Here is a 13,580-nt window from a genome sequence, read left to right as displayed (position 1 = left end):
CATACCAATCAGACAATAACTTAAGAGCCTACAATCATAGAATCAGGGGTTATGGTACATAACTAACTTGGTTTAACTGTATTTGACCGTAATATTTTGTCTGCTTATCTTTGCTGCTGTTGCTGTATATTGATGCAAGAATTGTTTTTGGAGTGTGAGACACTAAAAGTAAAAGTATGTAACACAACAGCAGCGTCAGAGTACGCAAACGTGACTGCAATCATTGTTCAACATGATGTTCAACATGATGTGGTGAAGGCAGGAGTATGTATGTGTGAGTGGCCATAATCAAATTTATTAAGAGCAATTCATTAAATAACAATGTGAATACAATGTCACAGTGGGAAAGCAGTTGCTCTTAATGAACCTACAGAGAACTCTCACCTAAATCAGAAGCTTTAAAGTGAGTGTCAGCTAATAGTTTAGCTGTGAAGCAGTGGCCAAAAAATCAGTTATTGCAGGTTTAAATAGCATGACATAATCTCTTCTGAACTTTGGTTTGGAAAGCTGCATTTCAAAAATATACAGCTAGTATTATTATGATAGATCATTTTTAGGAATAAGATCACAATTTCAATTCATGACTGTGTGTTTCTATTTAACGCACCGTACTATCAATCAACTTACCTCCCCTCTAATAAGTCCTGATAACAAATTCCACACATTCGGACAAGGACAAGCACATTGAAGAAAAATCCCATCTCCTTGCTATTGACTGCATGATGCACACACAATAATGGCTTATTCACAAGTGGTTGAGAGACTGCTCTGTCTTATTCTACATCTCACTCTGTTTTTTTTTTTGTTTTTTTTTTATTCTCTCTGCATGTCTTAGTGCAGAGGTTCTCAAACTTATGACTTAAAGGTCAGCATCTGATGTTTATCTGTTTTTCAAGGTCAGAGGTCTGGAATGATCGGCAATAACAAAACAACAAAATTAATTAATGTCACATCTCTTATGATTGGGTCAGCACGAAACAACAGACAAGGGTCAGACAGTAAGTCCATATTTACTTCTGACATATTCTTACAGCTACACTCTCACTAGTTGTAGAAATTGCGTGCAAGAGGAAATGAGACATGCTGTGCATCTGTGATTTAGGAGCTGATAGTAAATTCTGCAGTGTAACGTTAATGTGTGAACTCACAATAAATGTCTCCAGCAGTTACCATGACAATGATGTCAACAATAGGGAACTAAGCCACGTTAAATTTCAAAATAGAAAACATTACATGTGATGATAATTTGTCTTACATAACAATGTGACACTCAGTTGTGACACTGAACCCATCAAAGTGCAGCTATGAGAATGCAACAACGGGGAATAGCTCTGATTAAATGATCAGGCAGCTTGTAAATAAGCTAAGAGTTTAGCCAGATATCTAAAACATTGTCTTCGGAGATAAAACAGAAAGTGAACACATGTGAATTGTTGGCATTGTTGAAGAAAACTGTTCACGACTACGGCGAAACCTAACAATTTTGCTGTTAGTCTTGCTTTTACATAAAACTTTGGCTAGCCTATTCTGCCTCATCGGCTGCTTCTAGTTGTTCTGTTTGACATCTTTTTAGCAATGTTGCTGCATTCCCAGATCTCAACAATTAACTTGGTGAGTAAAATGTCACTGTTAGATTGAATAAGACCCAAACTGTAATAAAGTGAAATGCAAAGTACATCCACAAGGGATGTGTTCACCTTTGTGTAGAACTACAACACATAAGCATTTTACAGTTTATGACTGTTTCTGTCATTGGAGTCAACAGTGAAGTTCTTTTTAGCAAAGTCATTGTAACTGTCAACAATAACAGCGTTCAAGCTATTCTCACTGGCACTGGCACTGTGGTACCTTTGAATTTGATACTGGAGTTGTGTCATATTAGTGTGGCTTGTGTTGTGCTCATTGGTGGCTACGTGTCTCCGCAGCAAAAACAGCCAATCCAAACTCTGTAGGCAGGATTAAAAATGGGGGAACACTTTACAGTGCCAGAGCCAGAAAAAATATCTACATTCATGAATGTAGTGTGCAAAAATTGATCTCAAAAAAATGGTCACAAGCAAGTATGCAAAAGTGGCAGCAACAAGTTGTTGTAAGTCAATTTATGGAAATGACTTATGATAAATTTGTATAGTTCTTTGATTGCTGTGAAAAACATTGACTGCATGACAGCTTCACTTGACACAATCTGTTGGGACAGTAACTCACTACTGATTGACTAGGGAGGGCAAAATTAAATAATTTACTCAGATTATAAAGCTAAACAGCATTTGGAAAAAACTCTACTGTTACTTGTTTTAGCACATGTGCTGGGCTTTATAGCATGTACGGAAACAAGTATTGTTAAAGCCCACCCAATGTCTTTAGCACCTCATACAGGATTTATGGTGGCAACCAGTAATGCACACATTTTCATTTTGTACATCAGCAAAAAGTCTAGATTTGGAGAGAGTGTAGAGTCATTTTTTAATGGCAAAGAAGTGCCTATATGTACACACACTCTATGTGCACAAGCTCTTCACTCAGCAGTATTCACTAACATTACACATTGTTTAACACTTGCCCATAGTCCTGATGATGATAAAGTAGGAAAATGCACACATTAATTTTTACCTCTTTTTTGTGTCGAGCTGACACCATGGTGTTTTGGTTACACCAAACGGTCTATGATTAGAGGAGGAGCAGTAAGACAGAAACAGTGCTGGTAGTTTCCTAACCTCTTTGTGTGCTTCTATCCTGTAGATTGGTACGGGTACATTCAGTCATCATGCGAGCAGTGCAATTTGCAGAGAACATCATCTTCTTTGCACCCTCCAGTTCACAGGAATTTCATCACCCAGAGAACAAATGCGTTGATGTACAAAAATACATTTATTTGAAACAATTTCAAAATGACAGTTGCTTTACCGTAGAAATATTGAAATAAAGATGAAACAGAACATTACTGATGATGCATGCATTGTAGATTTTTGTGCACTGAAGAACATTACAATGCTTTTGCCTTCTGAAATGTCATGAAAGCAAGAATCTCTTTCATTTTTCAAGTTTGGATTCCCCGGAGATCTGGTTCTTACAGTATAATGTGGCATTTAAGATAGCAGATGAGACAGTGATTTCCAGAAAGCTGGATCTTTCCAGTGATCAAAGTCGTGATTAAATTAACAATGAGGAAATAAACACCAGGAAATTATCCAAAGTGCATGAGTTTGTTTTACTGGTGACAGTTCCAGTATGTCTGTGTAGATGTAAAGCACAACATTTTTAGTAGCTATTATTTACTTTCTTTACAGACTTAAATGGATTGAATTCTTACCCCACAACAGCTGCTACAAAGCATTATGGCCTGGTTATGAAGTGGTGTAGTCATACATTCTTTACTATTTCACAGGGTCCAAAAAGACAAAAGAAAAAAACTCCAAAAAAAGTATGATTTGAGTTGTGCTCAGCACAAACTTTTTGATATTCTTTCTGTTTCTCCTAATCCTGTTTTGCTAATACAAATCAGAACAAAGTGACACCATCAAAGCCCCAACCCAAACAAAATCCAGCCAAGCAAACAACCCTTTGCTTATGACATGTGTTGAATACAACAAAGCTTTAAAACAATCTTTGTTCAGTGTATATTTTTCAGTAACAATGCTTGGTTTGGCTGTTTGGTTTGAGATGAGAACGCACTGTTCGAGGTAATGCATATGTGATGTGACAGCCTATGTCTTTGTGCAGTGTTCCTCTGCCCATCTCACCTCTCCTGCAAGTGCTGTTTACTTGAGCTGAGTATTATGGGAAAGCTCTGCATGGGGCATCTTCTGCTCAGCTGTCCAGCTTTCTTTGATTAGCGTCATGCTGGATAGCAGGAGGCCGACGGGAGTCAACCCAAGGACACTTAGCTTTTATAGGACTGGAGAGCACAGCGTTGGTGGAGAGTTGCATGCTGGGAGGATGCTACTCTCTCATTTCAAACTAAATGCAAAGCAAGAGTCAAGTGCTGGGTTGTGAAAGGAGCCTGTTGTATCAGCGAGAGTGGATTAATTACATCAACCCAGCTCGATTGCACTGTATCTGCTCTGTTTGTACACTGTGAGACATTTCAATAGACACAAATTGTTCCAGTCTTCATATTTGGAGATAATTTTCTGGTTTTGTCAAATAAAAAGACATGTTTGTGAGATTATTTTATAAAGACAGTGGCAGACGGAGCACAGTGGGCAAATAATCATGACTCTCTGTGACAGCTGACGAATACAAAACACTCCTCAAGCTGCATGGAACAGACACCCCAAAACCCTGAGCAAAGAACCAAGTAAGAAACACTGCACCAAAGGGGTTCATTCCAAGTTACTGTTATGTCAATTAATGAACAAAATTATAACGACATAGTACATTTGACTTTTTGATATTCAATATCCACTATAACACAAGCAATGTGACAGCCTTCTAAAATACCTATATTCTATAGACATTCCTAGAGTTGGGTTTTGATAGCATTAGGTGTAAACATGTACAAGTAACATTCATACATAACAAAAGCTAAAAACTTCCATTTAGGTCTGTTACCATCTTTGTTAGCCAAGAGGGCAGAAAAACTGTAGATTTTAGAGGTAGTCTAATGAAATGTTAGCGACCTGAGAATGACACGTTGAAGTTACAAGTGTAACATACTTACTCAGCAGACTTTATGTTTTACAGGCTACTGGTCCAAATCTCAGGGGTTCCAATTCATAATTATTAAGTTAATAACAATAAATATGCATGCAAGTTTAACTGGGAGGTTCCAACTACTGAAAATAACTTGTGATCAGCCAGATCGTCAACTCACCATTGTCTTAACAGTTAACAGTTAACCATATCCTATATGCTCTGTAGGATATGTCCAACACTGTGGTTTATGGCCAAATACCGAACTGATTAATACCCAACTAACGTTTACAGGTGTATGAACCAAAGTCTTGGACAAAACAAAATTTTGACCTGATTTTGGGCAGATCAAAAGTTCCGGGGTAATTCAATTTTTCACATTATCCTGAATGTCTGCACATTTCACAGCAAACCATCCAATAGTTGTTGAGAGATTTCAATAAACTGACTGACTAAAAGACAGACTAAGAGACCAGACTAACCAGAACACTGCCATCCACAGAGCCATGCTGTTATCATGGCTTAGAGGAGGGATGAAGAATAAAAAGGTTTAATAAGATGTTCATTAGTGTCAGAGCTTGGCAGATTTGTGTAGTTTGCCAAACAGAAAGTGAATCCAAAATGGAACAAGCAATCAGAACCCAACCCTATGTCTGTTGGTATTTTAGAAGGTCTTCACAAAACCTAATGCCACATTCAATTTTGGAATCAGTCTCATCATCTCTTTCCCAACATGTGAATGTTGGGAATTTGATCACTGGTAGCCACAATATAGTAACCATTGATAATAAGTGATTCAACAGTTGTTCTGAGGCCAAATAAGAACTATCAGAGCCATTATCTTACAGGCAGAATCCAATGCAATGATGCCAGTGGCAAATAATGTTTGTTTCAGTTTAAAGACCGACGTCTATGTAAGAATGTCTGAATATCTATTGTACTGTATATGTCAAATGAATATATAAATATATTAAACATGATCATGTTCATTTTGACCCTTTTCATTTTATTTCCGGGGAAATGGAGGGAAGTTAAATCTGTAATATACCATTACAATTCTACCTGCATTGACATATAAACCCTTTCTATTAGATACATATCGCCCAACGATAACCGCAAAAATGAGAACAAAACAGAAGTCTGAGCAAAATCGATCGGGCTTTTTTGATGAATGATTAGAAAAAAAAAATATTTACAACACTTGCTTATCTACAACACAGAAATTGTGTCCTCAATAAGAACATGCACAAGTCAAGGACCTAAGCAAAACAAAGTTGATTTCTTTTAAGTATCTAATGTTTGACTTTTTGACACACTTTCAAAAACAGACCACTGTCAGATCTTCTGTCATCGCCATGGTACTCACTACAAGCATGTAGAAAGCAATAATATATACATTTAACAGAACAAATGATAGTATTGTACATTTCAATAATATTCCCTGTTTGTTTGAGGACTCAGACAGTATAGTCTATATATAGGCAGAAATGATTTTCAAAGCAAACTCCTTAGGAAATTTACATAACTCTTCATAGGTTTTGACGAAAGATATTTCACTCTGCAAATGAATGTTGTTATGTAGCTTATACATCCACAAAACTGATAAGTTTTGCCAGTAATTACAATGATCTCATTGAGTAGATTGACATTTGCTGCATGGATGTTGTTGAACGAGGCATCCATGCAATTTCTGTATAAATGAGGTCCCTTAGAAAACTATTAACATCAGTTGTGTTGAGAATTACAAAACAGAAAAAGAGAACCCCCGACACTGTAATATTTTTCTCTGTACATGAACTGTTGCTTTCCGGCTTTACACACTAGTACAGTTTGGAATCTCCCTTGTGCTCTCGCAGGCATTTCCAATTCCCCCTGAGCAGAAATAAATGAAACAAAAGAAGAAAAAGAAGCCAAGAACAAAGATAGTTAGTTTGGTGCTTTAATGCCTGTAAAACAAATAACTTCTTTGACATTGACACCTCATGTTAATTATTGAATTTCCAGTGTGATGTTTTATCAACTGCTCTGAAGCTGTTAAAAAGCATGCAAATTAGAAAATGACCCACTGTGCAAATTTATCCTTTATTATGATATTCTTAGTTCAATCAATGGGCACACACAGAATGACACTAAATTAACACTAAACACTAACACTAACTTTCAGCTTTGAAATGTATTATTTCTTTGATATATGTTACTGAGAGGCAAGAGGAAGGAGAGAGGCTGTTAATGTACAGCTCCACTACTGTTCAATGGCTGTCCATTCAGACAAATCATGCACTATGGAACACAATAATCAATGAATAAATTAAAGGGGAACTCAATGAGTATTACTTGGCCTGAGGAACCATAATATGTCATTTGGACAAATATTTCATAGAAAGGCTGCATGACAAACTGAGGATGTTGAATTTGAAAGATGTGGGCCTTTATCAGGCAGGCGGGGTCTAATGAACGACACAAATGGGGGAAAAAAGATATCTTCTGCATATCTTTGATATATCAGAGTCTTCTGCAGCATCTTTGACCTTTCCTCTTTAACTCTGTCTCCATCAATACTAAATCACAGGAGTACCCCTTTCATGTAATATTTGTTCTAGGGCTTCAATTAATTATCATTTTCATTATCGAATTTTCAGTTAATCATTTGGTATATGAAATGTCAGAAAATAGAGACAATTTTCAAGTTTGATCAAAACTTCAAAACTCAAGTGTCCTATTACATTAGATAAAGAAAAGCAGGAAATCCAAACATTCAGAAAACGTTTGGCATTTGTTTGGCTTTAAGGCATACTTCACTGATAAATACAATTTTCTGTCAATCAACTAACTGACTGACTAGACCTTCACTCCCTTGGAATGTCCGCCTTTGAAGGATCCTTGTGGAGTTTTCTCGTGTTACTCACTTAAATGCACTGTGTGTATCCTTTGTGATGCCTAATTGTTTCTGCCTCCAACTGCCAATCAGTGGAAAAGAGGACACCAGGCAAGAATGTGTAATAGGCATGTGCCTCTTCACTCGCGATACAAACAAATGGCCCCACTCACGACAACATTGATCCATAGCGCTACTGATGGTCAGGAATACAGGGGGAATATGAAAAATGACTGTGGAACTATTACATCTTTCTTTCTGCCGCTTTTAAATCTTGTCTTTTATCCTTAAGCTTTTGAGAACACATTTGCTAACACAATTAAGATAAGATAAGAAGAATATATTGATCCCACACCGGGGGAATTTAGTTGTTACAGCCAGCAAGTATTACAAAGAGCAGACATAGTGGCATAAAGAGATCAAAATAAAAAAGTGTACAGTTTACAGGGTTTTACATGATACCTTCTACTCTATCTAATGTGTTCTTTCATTGTATTTTTACAACAATATGATTATTGAAATGTTAAAATCTGCTAGGGCACAGTATTTCTTATCTTCTCAGGATCGCTCTCTAGTCAGCAAGAATACCATCAAGTCAAGCTGCTATATGGTTTTATAAATGACTGGATCTACTCTGTGGAGGATTACAGGCTGTATGCAAAAGACAGCAATTGACATTGACCTGAATAAAAATATCCAGCTGCAAATCTGGAAGAATACTGATGGCCTTAGCTCTTGATGGTGTCCACTAGTGGCTGACTTAAATTTAACACCTGGGTCTTAATCAGCTGGTTCCCCAATCCAGGGAATCTACAGGAGCTTTGTCTGTCTTGTAAACTATCTCAGAACCCAATGAATCCAGGAGCTGCACTTGCCATAGGACCTGCACTGCTTTCTGTTGCTAAAGATGCCAAACCTAATCTGCACATCATATAAGGTTAGAGTAAGACATATCCTGCAAATTTGCTTTTGATGACCTGCCATTTTTGCTGGACTGAAATATTATTAAACAAGTCATATTGAGACCAAATAGTCAAGTGATTAAGGCTGCTGCCTCTGTTCCTGCTGGCTGATCCAATCCTAGGGCCGCATGCTTAAACATGTTGGTTTTATTAATTATTCATTGTTCTCAGCACTGCAAGCCTTGCTGGAATCTATTCTTTACGATGTTAAAACCCTTCCAGGACCGTCTCTACTCCCTCTGCTTTCCTCCTCTCTAAATAATTAAAAATACTAAAAGGAGACTAAGTTGCCAATTCTCTGTTTAAAAAATAATTCAGATTCAATAGCTTAAGTATGCCGAGGGGGTCAATCTGCATACATTTGTTCTGTGTATTACTATGTTGACTTCTCACTTAAAACTAAACAAACAAATCCTATCTCAGACCAGGAGACCAAAATCTCTTTTAAGGCATTGGGCTCTATTTTGCTTTCCGCCATCGGCGCGGCGCAAAGTCAGGTCCGCGTCACCTATGGGGCGTGGCGGCGCGGACTTTGGTATTTTCATGCACTGCGCTGCGGGCGCAACTACTCCCCCTTCTCATCTCAGTCCCACCCAGTGGCGCAACTCGGAAGGAGGGAGGAGGAGAAGGCGTGGAGTGGGTTTGACACAGTCGAGTCCAATGTTCACCAATCACACCAACTCCTCGCCTCACCTTTAAAAACACCGCTGGCGAGGCGCATGACAAGTTTCGAGGATGACTGAGCCCACAGCCGGGAGAGCGCAGCCGGTGTGCGCATTGGAGGCCACGATGCGCGCTACCACATCGACGACCTCCCTTGGCAGATGTAATTTGTTCCTGTGACGTGCAAAAGAAAAAAGAAATTGCATAGCCTACAGTGTTGAAGGCGTTTTTCTTGTGGCCCACCTGCAACCCTGCTCACTCATGTCTAAATATGAGGTCCTTAGATGGTAAATCCTGGGCCTCCTCCTCTTCCTCCTCCCCCTCCTCAAAGCAATGATGTACTCTCTTTGTAGATAACGTTAAGCATTACAATGATAACATTTGTATTTGGAATGAAATGACGTGGGTAATAGCGGACAACGATCATCACACGTTTTTTCCGTGTGTGTGTCTCTCTCTGTCTCTCACGCGCTCTGAGACGCAGTATATATGCTCTGTAGGATGCCACGGCTGTCTCCGGTTGGCACAGTGACGTCAATTGATTAGTTTGCATCCCTTTTTCACCTGTGTACATTCGGTCAGGTTGAGTGATCATTACGCGTGCCGAACGCGCTTGCGATGTGGTCAGATGAGATAGTGATCAAAATATATAAATTTAGGTCTGACTGTATGTGCTGACTCAGATAGTTGCATTGAATCGTGACTGTTGCTAATTATTGATCGCAGTGAAATGCCAGACACTGTGGAAACCTGCACGTGAGGTATTGGTGACGTGGGCCCTCGACTTGTCCAGCGGCGCACCGCTAGCGCACAGAGTTGACCAAGTCTGGGGTGGCAAGCTTTCAGCGCACTTTTACGCCGTCGGCATGGACTGCAATGGACCGAAAATCCAAATCCGCCAGTTGATCCTGCCGACACCTCCCCCTACTGCGCCGCAATGCCCATCCTGGCGTACCTCTGTACGCCTTGGCCTACCAAAATACCAAGTGCGCTGCGCGCCTGCCTGCGTTGCACGAAAATACCACTGCGCGGGGTGCGCACCCTGTGCTCCGTCAGCGGCGGGGACGAAAATAGAGCCCATGCTCTTAAATGTAGTAATATCAGCAAGCAAACATATTGACTGATTCAAACATAGTATGACCTGAATATAAAAGCTCTTCACTTACTTTTGACCCTGGCATCCAGTTCCTTCTCCATGAGCTCTTTGGATGTGGAGAACTCACTTAGAGTGATTTTAGGTGTGCTGTCACCTTGGCCCACCGAGCCAATCATCTCCTGTTCTTTCTCCTGGTTCACCTCAGCGTATATGTTGATCCAAGGTATTTTTCTAATGATTTGTAAAAGAAGAGATTGATAAATGAGCCTCAGAATGATGCTCAACCAGCTTGTGGCATTTTTTTTTTCATTAAAATGTTCATTCATTCTTAGAGTAAAAGCAAAACGTCTGTTGTCGTAAGTCATTATAAGTAAGTTTGAGATGACAAACCTTTTCTTAAAAGCCCACATATCACTACTAACCCCAAAGAAAACTTTCAAACTTGACTTTAATTATACCTCAGTAACTAATTCATAGGCAAATTACAGTAACATCAGTATCTTTTCCCATCTGCATGTACGTATAACACATTATATACAGTACATCTTTATTTAGTCACTATCCAATTTATTTCCAATTACTATTCATTTTGGTTATTAATTGCTCTGTTTTGTCAACTGTGAGATTTCCTGAAAAATGCATCCTCTTTAGACTAATGGGAAATATTGCATATCCATAATTAATGACAGCTTTTCCATTTCCCTCCAACTTTTCAAGAGAATCATTTTGAGTATGAATAACTTATTCAGCAAATAACAACCGAGGCACAGCAACTGCATATTAAACCATTTAATGGTCGTTTTCTCCGCATTTTATCACTGATTGGTGTGGGTGCCTCATGCATTGGAATCCTGCTAGAAGGATTTACAACCTCTAGGGGGATTTGTAAAATGAAATTTCCAAACACGACTGTGATTGACTGGTCCAGACTGTGCTCATCTGGTATCATCAATAATGGATAATATGGAAATAGATATATACTAGAGTTCTATATGATCATGCTGTGCAGCAGGTGGAAGCAATCACAAAGATGTGTACCTCTTGAATTTGTAGATGAGGAACACTGCTAGGCCCAAGAACACCACTGATAGGAGCATTAGCATGGCTGAACTGCTGTGTCTGGGGTTGGAGTCCACCAAGGGTGCTGTAGGAGCAGGAGAGAGGACAGGAAAGATTCTGCTATTGTTACATGCACTTCAATGTTGTTTGTTTTTAACTTATGTAAACCTACCCATGCTGGCTATTTGGGTTAATCTGGCGCATTTACACATTGATGTCAATTCATTTAAACCGTCCCTCATGGAAAAATAAAGTACTTAAGTAAAACCTACAATAACTGATATTTTTTGGCCACTTGGAGGTAGCCGAAACAAGTTTAAATACAATACTACTTCTTTACAAATTCTGCAGTTACTAAGCAACATTACCATTCATTTGGAGTGGTTTGTGTCCATCTGCTAAATGTAAGTTCAATATTGACTCTCTTTTAGCTCTGTCTTTGGTCTCCACCGACTCCTGACTCGTTAGCTTCTTAATGCTCTGCTGTGTTCACCGGCTCGTCTGTAACTCTGTCTGTCTGCTTCTTCCTTGAGCAGGTAGTGTGCAGTGGGTTTTATAGCTGCCTGTTGCAGTTGAAAACAAGTTATATGAGTGGTGAGAGTGAATTGAAACAGTGAAGTTGGAGCTGGACAGTTAAACAATGAGCTGACACTCACTATAAAGCTCTGGAATGCTGAGGGGAGCTGCAGATTCAGGTGACGATAATCTGTAGGTTTATCACAACAGGTAGTCGCAAATGCAAAATAAAGTAAAGCTAAGGATAAATTCAGTAAAATTAAGTAAACTTGTAAGAAGACGCTCTTGGGTCTGTATTCAGTATAAGCGTTTCAGGTAGTTTCGGCATTTGGCCCACACTAAAATTAATTAAAGTTGCGTTATGCTGCCCGTTGCTGTCATCAGCTGTCCTGTATTGTTCTTTCACACTGTGGGGTGAAGCCAAAGATAGTTTCCTCCAATGCAGATAATACAGTTCCGAACAAACTACATCATAATGATGTTAATTAATGTGCACTATCCCTGATAATAAATTAAAACCATGTAAAATAACATCAAGTTGGCTTAAGTTAAGTGATGTCAGGTTGATGGAAACTCTGTGAGTAGCTGCAGGGTTTCCAGCAAATGTATTGTTTTGTTTGTGGCAATTTAACATTAGGCCATATCTGGTCCATTTACGTGAATAATGTTATCTAAAGGTCTGCTCTGGAGGTTCACATTTATTGCCTCTCATGAAAAATAACATTGTGTGTCCAGTGAGGCCTGACACACTCAAAACACACTCATTTCCGTCCTCACTAAAACACAAAATATTGACTAATATTTGAATAGTGCCTATTTTATATCCTGGATTGCTTACATCCATGTCTGCTAGCTTTACCTTTGCCATGCTTCTTTTACTCTCTTGATCAGCAGAGTGGTGTGAGACAGGCATGTGTATCCTCCATATATAATACCAATAGGGATCGAACAACATTGCTCCTTTAGGTACTAGTGGTCACAGCTACACAAGGTATCTAGTGGTCTACTCCTAATGATTAAGTATATGCACTTATATATGCTATAATCACTTCATCATTTCAGGAGAGGATCGGAGAGGGTGTTGAAAATATTTATTTCTCATTGTCTTGTCTTCTTCTATCAACATGCAAATCGCAATCTTTTTCTGACTGTACAGTCACATCACCATTCTGCCTCTGAAATGATATAAAAACCATGTTTATTTGCCAGGAAATGAATTCCATTGCTGATACTGAGTACTATAAGTATACACGACAATGCACACTGTGAGATGATGCTCTTATTTTTAATATCTCAAATGTCATAAGTTGTGGTAGCGTGAAATTGCTGTTTCAATTGCTAGGCAAAGAAGTGACAGCAGCAGGTAATTCCTATATTTCATGGATTTGAAATGGTTAAATGCACTTACAATTTCAAACAAGCAACACAAAGTCAACCAAACAAGCACTTTGATTAATGTCACAGTACATGGTGTTGCTCACAAGGCCTCCACCTTAAATTCCTACCTTTATTTTGAAGAGTGCATTAGTGGCTGTCATTGCAGAAGTCACACTACAGTTTTCAGTATTACTGTACTACTTGTGAGCCCTTCAGCTCAGAGACGGCAGTGTGTATAATGCTGACCTTTCTCAAGCAGCTTGAAGGCTTTTTAGACCTTTTCTTGGGAGGCGAAATATAAAGAGGGATCCAGCTGGGTATACCTCCAATGTCATTAGAGTGCAGCACACCACAAAACGTCACAGAGCAGCACATGCCAGGCTGTTAATACCTGGCACTT

General features: G+C 38.9%; 1 protein-coding gene across 1 annotated transcript in view; it reads right to left on the bottom strand.

The window, feature by feature from the left end:
- Nucleotides 1-2,849: 2,849 nt before the first annotated feature.
- sorcs3a (sortilin related VPS10 domain containing receptor 3a) overlaps nt 2,850-13,580 on the bottom strand; it is a 200,545-nt gene continuing 189,814 nt past the window's right edge. Inside the window, exons 25-27 of the mRNA XM_076728201.1 lie at nt 11,267-11,372; nt 10,299-10,459; nt 2,850-6,504 (exon numbers count right to left, since the gene is read on the bottom strand). Of these exons, the coding sequence (XP_076584316.1) occupies nt 6,446-6,504; nt 10,299-10,459; nt 11,267-11,372 (326 nt within the window). The 3' untranslated portion in view covers nt 2,850-6,445. The remainder of the gene's footprint in view (nt 6,505-10,298; nt 10,460-11,266; nt 11,373-13,580) is intronic.

This window comes from Chaetodon auriga, chromosome 4 (genome assembly GCF_051107435.1).
Source record: "Chaetodon auriga isolate fChaAug3 chromosome 4, fChaAug3.hap1, whole genome shotgun sequence".
NCBI lineage: Eukaryota > Metazoa > Chordata > Actinopteri > Chaetodontiformes > Chaetodontidae > Chaetodon > Chaetodon auriga.
This window is presented reverse-complemented; position numbering and strand designations above follow the sequence as displayed.